General features: G+C 41.5%; 1 protein-coding gene across 3 annotated transcripts in view; it reads left to right on the top strand.

The window, feature by feature from the left end:
* The first annotated feature begins 744 nt into the window (after positions 1-744).
* vaspb (vasodilator stimulated phosphoprotein b) overlaps positions 745-11,784 on the top strand; it is a 37,525-nt gene continuing 26,485 nt past the window's right edge. The window contains exon 1 of one of the 3 annotated variants that reach the window (XM_086261222.1): positions 745-1,273. In XM_086261222.1, coding sequence (XP_086117348.1) covers positions 1,269-1,273 — 5 coding nt within the window. In that variant the 5' untranslated portion in view covers positions 745-1,268. The remainder of the gene's footprint in view (positions 1,274-11,784) is intronic. The other 2 variants (XM_086261220.1, XM_086261219.1) reach the window with 2 other exon arrangements.

Here is an 11,784-nt window from a genome sequence, read left to right as displayed (position 1 = left end):
TAAATATTGTCAGAAAAACACAAGTAGCAAAAAGTAGTAGCAGTAAAGACTAGCATGCTGATACTGCTCATGGAGGTAAAGCTTGTGTAAAACAATGCTTGTCAAACAGTTCCACCTTGAACATGTATTTCTGAACAATTTCTGACTTTATGTATTTGTTACTTTTCTTATAATATTTTTTTACATTTCAATCTATCTTTTGAGTGAGTAAATAACTCAAATTTTGAGATATATAGTCAGTAATTTGAAAATTCCACATATGTAATTTGAAATGATGTGATGTTAACTGCAAATTTTGAGATGAAACTAACAATTTTTACTTATTTACATCGAAAATTTGAATGAATAAGTAGAAAATTCAAGTTAGGCTTCTCAACAAGTCAAGTCTGAGAACATGAGTAACTTGACACATGTATTGTGATATGTTGAGCTAAAACCCCCCAAATTTTGAGATAATAACTTGAACTTTCGAGTCACAATTTTGAATTTCAAAATTTCAAGTTGTTCACAAATAAGTCAAAACTTGTGAAGATAATAATAACCCCAAGTTTTGATACAATAGCTCAAAATCTTATATATATAGGGGGAGAGAGAGAGAGAGAGAGAGAGAGAGAGAGAGAGAGAGAGAGTTGTTTTTTTAGGTCGCAGAAACAAGAATAAAAGCCATTAAAAGCCAGGGAAAAACCCATCCTCCTAAATGTGAATTATACGGAGAGGACTTGAATGCACCATGGGATTGCAGCCTACTTTGAAGCCGGCGGGTTGGGCCACACTCCAATGAATTTACACAGTCCTACCGAGAGACCGAGGGAACGAGAAAAGCCTGGCGCCTGCGTACGGCTTCGGTGTCCAGAAACAGAGCGCTAAAGCAGCTGAAAGTGTGAGAGGAGACGTTCAGTTTTTAGCATAGTCGCGCCGGTTCTCGTTTCACCTCTTTAAATGGTAGAAACCACTGTGGGATAGTGATTGGAGTTGACAAGCCCGCTTCACTACTGTATCCCCCCTCCTTCGTCTCCTTCTCCTCCTCCTCCCCTCCCGCTCAACACACACAACCAGGAAATCGTCGAGGTGTGCTTCTTTTATCCCGCTTGTGGCTACCCCATTCGCGGGTGTCGATGCGGTTTTCTTCCCCTCTTTTTTTCCTAAGTTTTTAAAATATATATATATATATTATTTTTATTCGGCTGGTTTGACTCTTCAAGCCGGGCTTCACCCCTGAAGTCAGCCAAAGTTGCCTGCGAGGAGAGGATCTCCACTCTGGCCGAACAATGAGGTGGGTAAAGCGGCTCAAATCCCTTCATCTTCATTGTGTTTCCAGGCTACATTTTGTGTTTCGGCTAATACTTTTCCAAGTAGACGACCTTTATTCTGACGTGGTAGAGCCTGCTCCACGGTGCTTGTCCGCTCGCTTAATCGCTACAGCAGGTGTTCCCAACGCGTTCACTTCTATTTCTCATTCAGAAGCAACTCTTGCGTTTAGTTGTTTTGGTGTCCTTTCAACCACACATGATACTGTGTAGCAGAATTGCCGTAATGCTGAGTGTCCGGTCCCACCTGTTCAAGTGCTTTCAAGAAATACTGGCTGAGAGTTAACTTAGCAGGTCGGATGACAAGAAGATACTTTTTGTATCAGCTTTTTGAGACACTCATTAGTGACCATTTGTTTAGCTACCGTAAGATTTCCTCTGGCAGTGTCGTTTGAGTAATTAAAATCCCCAGAACAATAAAACCTCCGCAGTGTAACCGAAGATCAGAGATCAGCTTAATATCAGATCAGCTTTTTATTTTATTCTACTGTATATAGTATTTTATTTTATTTTATTCTATTCTGTACAGTTGTGTACTGTATTTATTCTTATTGTATCCTAATTTTTGCCTCATAACTTTTGCACTGTCCACTTCCTGCTGTGACAAAACAGATTTCCCACGTGTGGGACTAATAAAGGTTATCTTATCTTATCTTAATATTTAGAGCATGAAAAGGGATTGCTCGCAGACAGCAACAGCAAGGTGTGTTTGTGCTCTTCCAGCTGCACAATAACCACCCTGGTCACCTTGTTGTTGTTTATTTCATGTCATGCAGTCCACAGACATGCATTACACTAATTCTTGGTGGACACTTTCCCCCCCCTCTGGCAGTTGAAGAGATATTTGCAGCAGGAACAAAATGGAAAGCTCATGTCCACAAATTCCACCGTCCTGTTACAGCCTGTGCAGTTGGCAATTACACGCTTTGAAGCCACCACTCCTGCCTGGCTGGAGCTTCTCTGGGCTCACTTATTTATTTATTTTTTTTGTATACCCCCTTCTTCCTCTCCAACTCTTTCACATTTTAAACGGTTATGGAGCCCTTATGTCAACGAACACCTTTGGTACTTAGAAAGCCAAGGAGTTTAGAGTTAAATATGTGTGGTGGTGCAGGCTGATAACCTGAGTGACTAGTTTTTCTTTTCTTTTCTTTTTTTATCTCAAACCTATTGCGCTGCCCTTTCTGTAACAATATCTTTCAGCTCAGGCGCATGGGTTGGTCCGGGTTTTGTATTTGTTGTGCACATATTTCTGCATGCTGACTTTGATTACAGCAGGAACGGGAGGTGACCGAGCTGCCCGAGATCCTGCCACAGGTTATGCATAAAACATACCCTTCTAATAAGGCCATTATTTAAGGTAACAGCAACAATAAGCAAAGATTACTGTGTTTACTTACTCGATGTAATGACATTCGGCCAACAAAGCATTACAAACTAGAACTTGCAAATCAACCAGCATATACCTACCTTGCTACTTTCTATGTGTAATACAATATTACCCCTCATAAGATAATTACGCTGCTTTATTATCAATAACTCCAGCCAGACTTAAAAAAAAAGTACTTCACTATCCAAAAACTAGGTCAGCAAAGACACAGTTAAAAACACACACACAGTGTGTAAGCAAAGAGCATTTTTTTGCCCATGTGCAGGTTGTGTCTTGCCCTTCAGAGAAGTTGGAAGGTTGCATGTGGCTTAATGAATGCAGTTGTCTAACTCTAAACGATCATGCTTTGGCTAGCCCTCCATTGTGGCCCAAACAGTTCGCGTCACCTTGTATAATAGATAAAGGCTGGTATGCAGCCCCACTCATGTTCATTGTCACTTATCCCTGTGGAATGTAAATGTTGACACAGAAGTGCACCCCGTTGGTCAAAAGTTCAGGAACTGACCCAGTTGGTTAAGTAAAGCATCCCAACTTGGGGCTGCCTTTAAATGTGCAACCCGTAGAAACGCCCTGCTGTTCTTCTCATGAAACATTAGCACCGTTTCCCGTTAGACCAGGGATGGTAAAGTCATTGTGGGCCACATACAGCCCAGTTTGATCTTATATGGGCTTGACCAGTGAAACTACATGATAAATGTGTGAAATTTAAGACCGGTTATAATGCACAGACTCTGCTGTAAGGATCAAATATAATTTGCTTTTACTGTGGAATCTCAATAATAGGAACTTTCCTGGTATTTGTTTGCTTATCGCTTAGGTAATTATTTTGCTGTAGTATGCATGGTAGTGGGTGTGGACAGTCTTTAATAGATAGGAAAAGCTGTAAAACCTATGAAAACACAGTTAAGTTCAAAACATACGCGCTCCTTCACATTTCCAGTGGGCCAGATTTGAGTCTTTAGTGGGGCCGATTCTGGCCCCTGAGCTTTAAGTTTGCCTAATGTCTGCACTCCAGTTGAGATTCAGTTATAAACCCGTTGCAGTCAAAGCACGCTTTCATGACGCCACTTCTACAGCACAAACAAAAGAATACGGTGTTGTATGGCTCTAGATGTTTACTGGTAGCTTTGCCGTTGCTTTTTTAGCATGTCAATGTGAAGCAGCAGTTGGTCTTTAAATAAAATGGCCTTAAAATGTCCTGACCTCTAAAACCCTGAGGGTTTTACTGAGGTTCCTTTCTCAAAGTGAGAAGTAAAGTAAAGCTAACACTTGTGAGGCTTTTATCTGAGGTGTAACTATTATAGATGATGCTACTTTGGCAAAGTAAATGAGGATGGAACATAAATAAATTCGATTTTTTTCCTTGCTTTATTTTGTTGTTGTTGTATTTTATAGCATATAACCCCTTTGAAAACATGCTGAGGTAGATAATTAACTCCAGAGATCCATGAATCAACATATGGATATTATCAGTGCAAAGACTGATGCTGCTGAAATGAAACTGAGCAAAGTTACAGAGGTTTTCGTGAAGACGGCGCCAGGCGTTTTGCAGTGTGACACATTTTGGCACAGTGGCTACTATGTTGTGCTTTTTAGATTAAATGTAGGGTTGCTGATGTCACTCAACATGATACAAGTTGCCTGTTTTGATTGGCAAGAACCTTTCCAAGAAGACAAGTCCTTGATGTAGATGTTACAAAAACATAGTTATGTGTTTCCAGTGGAAAAGGTGTGACTGGTTGCACTGGTTTTTAATTTTTACATCAGTGGAAATGGGCCTTTTCCTCCTCTGAGCTCCACTGAACTGACTTTAAGGGTTGATCTGTTGGTGTGAATGCAAATTTCTTCAAGTTTTAAGTCGCTATATTCAGTGTTTCCTTATGTTTTTTTTTTGTTTTTTTTTGTATCTGCACACAGTGAACAATCGCTGTACTGATTGCCCGCACTTGAAACTGTCTTAGATGCACTTTCTGAGTAACCTATCTGCATGATGATTCACGTTATTATCGGAGAGGTGACTCCCGTCTCTCGCTGTGACTCACTGACTGAATCTTTAGCTAAAAAAACTTTGTCCCATGTGAGACTGGCAGTGTAGCTGCCTCAGGCTCAAGAAGTAACACACAAGGAGCGATCATAAACGCAGACAGGTGTAATGTGTCTGCTTAACATAATGTTTACAGTCTAATGGGTTTCCTGTGCCCTTTTTAGAAACGGTGCATGTGTGAAAGTGATGCCAAGCTCAATGTGTCTCTGTGCTCTTGCACAAGCTTATTATTGATCAGCCTTAAAAGCAGTGAACTGGCCTCCCTCCGCCAGCCCTTCTTCTGTGTCTCGAGAAATTTTCTTTTCCTTGTTCTGGCACTTACTTGGAAGGAATGCAGCTCTAACCGTGATTTATGTAGTTTTGCTGTTGTATCATCTGCCACAATTAAATGTTCAACTTCTTGACCCTCGTGTACTAAGAGTGGCTGTTATTTAGGCATTTAGCAACACGATTGCATACGGCCATGTAAGGATATCATGATGAAACTCTGGGGTTGCGACGTTATTGCCATGGTGTTGTGTAATGTTCATGTAGGGATGCTAAATAGTTTTCTTTTTTTTTTCTCTTTTCATGTCTTCACTTGTTCTCCTAATTCCTTTGCGCAGTTGGATTCTTCTTTTCAAGGCTTATAACAGTGGCAGTTTACTTTTAAGCCATGTGGAGTCTTTGCTGCACACAATTATAAGTGTGAGGTAAAGGATCAGTCTGCATTTTTATTTATTTATTTATTTTTGTTAGCTGACAGGAAAATTGCGATTCGCTTTCTTTTGCAAACTGTGCCCAAATACTTCCTCCTTCCAAAAAAAAAAACCTGATTACACTTTCTTAATGTGAACATTAACGAAATTAGTTTTTTCCACCCGTAGACCTCCATGTATCCTCACTCAACCCTCTGCCCAGAAGTAATTGGGATGTGCTTGTGGGAATGGTTATCTGTAATAGATTAAGAATAATGTCTTCAATTCACACGTCATAAAGGCTCGCGCGTTGATCTGCGCGTTGAAAGATTCGTCGGTGTGTTGCTGTACGGTCGGGGTGACGGTGTGTCGAAATGATCACAAAGCTTGCGTGCTTCGTCGCTGAGCTCCCTCCATTATTAAAACGGCCCCGTCTAGTCGCATTTTGTTTCCCGAAACATCCAATCACAGCTCACCCCCACCCTGAACCAATTTACCCCTCCTGCCACCTCTCGTACTCATAAATAGGCCATTATGCCGGCCAGCCTCTTGGATTAGGCACTTTGCTGCAAGAGTTGCCCAACATACAATATCCTCTATTGTATACTTGGTGACAGATCCAGTTTCCTAGGTAGTAGTTCATATTGCTTGTCTATAATTGTGCCTCTAGGTTATTGTTTTTTTTTTTTAATTTTTAAACTCTATGATCACTTATCTGTAAGTTAACCATTGCTGGTGATTTTTCACCGTTATGAAATAGTTTTTCAGTGAACTTTGTGTCATAAAACCTGAGACTAAAGACAGCAAACAGAAACCCTAATGAGGCTGAGCTGTGTATCAACTTTTGATATATACAAAAATATACGTATAAGTCTAGGAATGTGGGATAGGTTGATAACCAGTTATACAAGCATATCTCATTAGTCTGTGTCGTTTGTAGGAGTCGTGTATCTGGACATTATCTGTGTGTTTGTTAAGGTTTTATGTGGATTTGTTGGTTTACTCAGAGTTTAGCGGTTGGTCACATGATTAGGGACTGTGTTACTGATTGCTAATATTAGGCAACCATTGACGTGGAGGGAAGTTGAATTATTTAATAACTCTGTGATCCCTGTGATAAAATTTCACCAATAAGTTGGTTTATTAAGCATAAACATGGCTTGTTTTGCACATCCTCTTTCTTCTGTTTAGCATCTTTCTTTCCTTTTGCCTGTGTCTCCTGCTTCTACACAGCGCTGGTACTACAATGAGTAATACCTTGAGGTTATGCTTTAACTTTAGTTGATGAGGTTCACTGACTTGTTTAAAATAAAAAAAGACTGAGAGTGAAAGCGCTGGTATTCAAAGCCACAGGACTCGTTTTGAGATAAACGGTAATTTCACTTTGAGGAACGCAGAAATGTGTGTGAGACACAAAGTCAGCGGTCAACACGGTAAAATGTTAACAATGAGGAAAATCTCAAATTTGTCCTAATGTTGTGTGCTTTGTGATGATAATTTGAGCTGTGTGTATTGGCTGTAGATGCCAACTGTTGAGAAGTGTATGCTCAACTAGAAGAAGGAAATGGGTGATTGCATGTGTGTTTTGCGACATTATTGTGCCTGTTTACATAACGATGACGAGGGAAATGCGAGTTAATAATTGCCACTACTAAGTGGACGTTCGTCTTTGAAGAAATCTGTATTACTGCCTCAGTGATGGGTAGTCTGGAGGTAAATAAACATAAACATAGCATTCTTGTAAATTTGTTTGAAGTGGATAAATCTTTTATTTTTATCAGTCTTTTTGAATAAAAATGCTCAGAATTTTTTCTTGTGGCTTTGACGTTCACCTGACCGTTCAATCCAGTATGGAGAGACGTACTCTCATTAATAACAGTGGCATGGTTGTTGGCCAAGCCACTCAGGTCTTACTGATAAAGCTATTGCTTTGTTTAAGGTAAACAGGAAGTAGGATATATATATATATTTTTTAGACCAAGTAAACATTAGGCGTTGTGTCAGCCGGTATTGGTGTTTTGTAAGTTTTACGGTGTTTCTCTATAACTAATATAGACCTGCAGCTGTCAGTTAGCCAGTGATCAGAAAACGCTGTTTGCCCACCCGCAGCGTTTTTCCTCTCCATAGGCCGGAGACTGTAAACACTAAGGTGTTGGGTCTCCATCTACGACCTTGTTTAAGATAAGACTTCTCAAAGCATTTTGAGCTGTTATGATCCTGGGGAGAAGTTTCTCTTCCAGGGCAGCAGGATTAGATTTCACATGTATGTAAATAATATCCTTAGCTTAACTGTGTTAAGAATGAGGTCAGAATTGTGATAACAAACTTCCTGTGCATTTGGATCTGTGCCATTTCTAACTGCAGATTTTAGCTTTTATCAGTATATACCTCTACTGCTTTGATACTTTCATTCTGTTTCCTAAATCTGTTCACGTAACTCTCCATGACAGGAAACAATTGTTAGGATTATTCCCTTTGGTTAATTTTCAGGAAAAAGAAAATTGAAAAGTTCCTTGTTTTAGGAACTCAAAAAAGTGGAAATTAGACCTTGGAATGGAGGATCACTCTGACCACGGCCGGTTGGAGGACTTGTTCCACTTCTCTAAACTACAGAGCAGAACAACAACTGCAGTCCAGCTGATTTCACTGCCCTGCTTTTTATTTGTCGCAAATTAAATATTTCCAGAGAAGAAACTCTAAACTCTAACACGTGCTATAACACAGTATGTGCACAGTAGCTGTTGCACAGTGACTGAATGAAGCTAAAGACTCGACACAGCCTCCGGTCTCCTCTGCAGCGGCCCGGTCTAGTGACATCATACGAGCTGATGGAGAGCCTGCCGCTAACACTGGAGTAAAACCATAGATCACTTTGGGCAGAAAGGCTGCAGCGGTATATTGTATGGTCAGCAGTGCTAATGGGCATAAAGATGCAGTGGGTTCATCAGAGGGTCCACAGCTTAATGGAGCATAATGGACAACACTTGGTATAAAACAGCTTTATGTTGTCAGCCATTTTTAACGTTCCCATCTGAGGTCCTCAGATCATAAGTTCACTTATCAGGAATGATGGCGATTGCCGATTGACAGTTGTATTGGAAAGAACAGCCTCAGAGGAGACCCAGTTACATGCATCTGTTAAGCACTGGGTTATATAATTAGTAGGCATCATTTATACATTAACACTGGAGAGTTTGACCTGGGTTTGTCTGAAGCTTTGTAACAGAAGGTTTACTTAAAGTCAACTCATGTTTCACTTTTTCTGTTGAGGGCTGAGCTGCTTTCTGCATCGAACGTCTTTTTGCACATGACCGTGATGTGCATAATCTAGTCTAATGAGACAGTTTGTATTTTTTTTGTTGTGCTTGCTGTTCTGGTTGCACTGTGAAACTGAGTATTTCCCTTTCTGTATCTCTTCAGTGTGTTGAGTCCTGAATTGTAAAAGTTTGAGCTTTGCGTGTCTAAAAAGACTTTAAAAAGGGTCACATGTTAAAAATGTTTATTGCCTGGTGTTCAGGGCAATAAACATTCTGTTTGTTGCCCTGAACACTTTGCAGAGGCAAAGCAATTGAAAACAACCGAAAAGAAAAAAGCTTGGCTTGTCCAAAGTGAGGATAATCCAAGTAAGCATTTCTGGCAAGTAACATAAGGTCAAAAGCTATGGACGGAATGCCATTGAGAAGCAGGAAGTGTGACTTAGGTGTTGCCTCCTTCCTTTTTGCCCAAAGTTGACAAAAAGAGACATCTCCTCTTAATTTCAGAGGAAAGGAGCATTACAAGTCAGGGCGGCTGAGTAAAGAGTTTGGATCAGCAGGGGATTGTTCTCCTTCAGAGAGCGAGCCGTGCCTCCTTCTTGGCCTGAGTCGAGGAGGATATGCTCCAACCTGTAAAAGGAATTGAGCTCAGAGAGGAGGACAGAGGTGAGATGGTTCCAAATATGGGCATTAAAAGTGTGCCAGTCCTGTCCCCCACAGCGCACACAAACGCACCACACGTGCAGGCCGCGCCACCTCTGAATCAGCGGGGATTCGTATCCACTCTTGACGTCATTGGACAACAAAGTGAACGTTTTTGGCCAAAGAAGTTTTTCCACAGCGCCCGAGAGTGGATGCTCAGCAAAAGATGAGTCAGCAGGCAAAGAATGCTCAGGCGTTTGACTCCATTCAGACGAAGAATAGTTTAAGAATAGTTTGATTCTAGATGTTTCTGTGTTTCTGATTCATGGAGGCGGAAAGCAGTAGCCTGCAGCATGTATGTGTGTCTGTCTGTACCTTCAGCAGCATGCTAGGACTTGTGTGTGAAGAACCAGACGTAAAAGGGTAAAAAAACAGTGAAGCAAGAAGAGCAGTAGATTGCTTTAATTCTTCCCTATAAACGCATTATCATAAACAAATGGGAAAATGAGTCTTTTAATCGTTTTAAAGGAGACTGATGGTAATAGCAGGACTTCGAAATGTAGCCGATTCCTTCCTTTAAAAGCGTAGTGCTATATTAAGTTTGTTCTGCTTTACTCTGCGTTTTTACAAACATGTCAAATAATCGTTGTTCATCCCCCAAAATTCCTTCCTGTGTCTTACAAACGCGAAGATCATCACTCTAATCCTCAGAAATGGCCTCTCGTTTTCGTTTGTGTTCCTCGTCCACCCGATAAGCTGAAGAAGCCACACCGGAGGGAAGTACTCGGACTGTGAACATCGAGCTACATATTAACATTTATGGCGCAGCTGTGTCTATCTCACGGCAGAAATTGGACTCTGCAGTTTGAAAGCTTATCTTGTAGGTTTGGGAGAGTCCCTAAGCACTTCTCACAGGATGTATCACATTAACTCAGAGGTTTGCTTCAGAGTCATGTGCGTCCAGCTGAACGTCGCTGGCAGCCGTATATATGGGCCACGAGTGACGTGAGGTCAGTGTACGCTCAAATGGATAAGGCTGAGCATCAATGGGCTTTTGTGTGGGCTCGCAGTGTCCGAGTTGGCATCGGGGGTCAAGTCGTTGTGTGTAAGCCAAAAGCTCAGACTTCAGATTGCTTGAAAGTGTTTTTGTGTGTGTGTGTCTTCTAGTGCTTCCTCAATATATGATAACGCAAGCAAATGTCCTTAATTTGGACATCTCAGGCACATCTGTACAGGCTTACATTTTGTTTGCAAGATGTGGCCAATCAGAAGTAAGCTGGCTCAAAACACAAGAGAATCATGCAAAGTTAGTCTAGAGTCCAAAACAAGAGGAAGTTAATATGAGAGTAATAGTCTTTTTAAATCCCAGTTTTAGTAAAACTGGACTGTTTGTAATTGAGTGACTTTAAAGAAACGATACAAGTTGCCCAGTTTCAGAATCTTTGATGCAGAAGGAGCATTCACGTGCCGGCACATGATGGGTTTCCCCACGGTGCTCCTTCACCATTAACAGTTCCTCTTCTCACTTCTGTCTGCAGCTGTGTGCCCATCTGGGCCATGACTTTCCCACCGTTGCCCTTTGTAAAGCATTCAGGTGCTCTGGTGTGAAAGTGAAACTTTCACTCTTCATTTAGTGTGTGTGTATAAGTGTGTGTATATATATATATATATATATATATATATATATATATATATATATATATATATATATATACACACGCAGCTGGATAGCGTAGTGGTTAGACTACACGCCTTTGGAACAGAGGATCGCAAGTTCGATTCCTGCCTGGGGCATCTGTATCCAGTAAGGGTCCTAAGGCTAGACCCCCTATGCTAAGCAAGCCTACCGCAGACATGAGCGAGACAGATAAATATGAAGGCATGCCGGCTCGGACGTCGCCCGGATCAACAAGGTCCGCGTCAGGTGTTGAGGAACCAGGGCACCCTGACGAAAAGTGGGCTACTGGAACAAGAAGGCATCGGTGGGCAAGAGACGAAAACAGGGCGTTGTTGGAATGCTACTATGCAAGTAACCCCGGCGGAAGGGGCTACATGAATAGGATGAGGGACCTATGGATTCTTCGATACCCAACATCCACAATGACGGCGAAACAAACCTGGATCCCCCGTAGCCGTTTACCAAGATTACGTGAAGTTCCCTCAGAAGGTCTGCTAGATGATGTTAATGCAGCACTACGGGCAATACCTACAACCACGATTACCGACACTAACAAGCTGATCTACAATACGGCAACAGTGATCAGTGAGATGCTTGGCTACAAGTTGAACAGCGACAAGGGGCAGTACCCTCCATGGAGAAGGAGGCTAGAGGGCAAGATCAAAGTAGCACGGAGGGAGGTTAGCCAACTAACGGAGTTGCAGAAAGGTGCGACAAATAAGGTGCCTAAGAAATACAGCAAGCTGTCCATACCTGAGGCCTTGGAAACTGCCAAGCAAAGACTCACAGCCT

The sequence above is a fragment of the Aulonocara sp. 'chitande type north' Nkhata Bay genome, linkage group LG14 (assembly GCF_057382095.1).
Source record: "Aulonocara sp. 'chitande type north' Nkhata Bay isolate Kocher_YH1m ecotype deep benthic linkage group LG14, A_spYH_male_GT1.1, whole genome shotgun sequence".
Taxonomy (NCBI): domain Eukaryota; kingdom Metazoa; phylum Chordata; class Actinopteri; order Cichliformes; family Cichlidae; genus Aulonocara; species Aulonocara sp. 'chitande type north' Nkhata Bay.
This window is presented reverse-complemented; position numbering and strand designations above follow the sequence as displayed.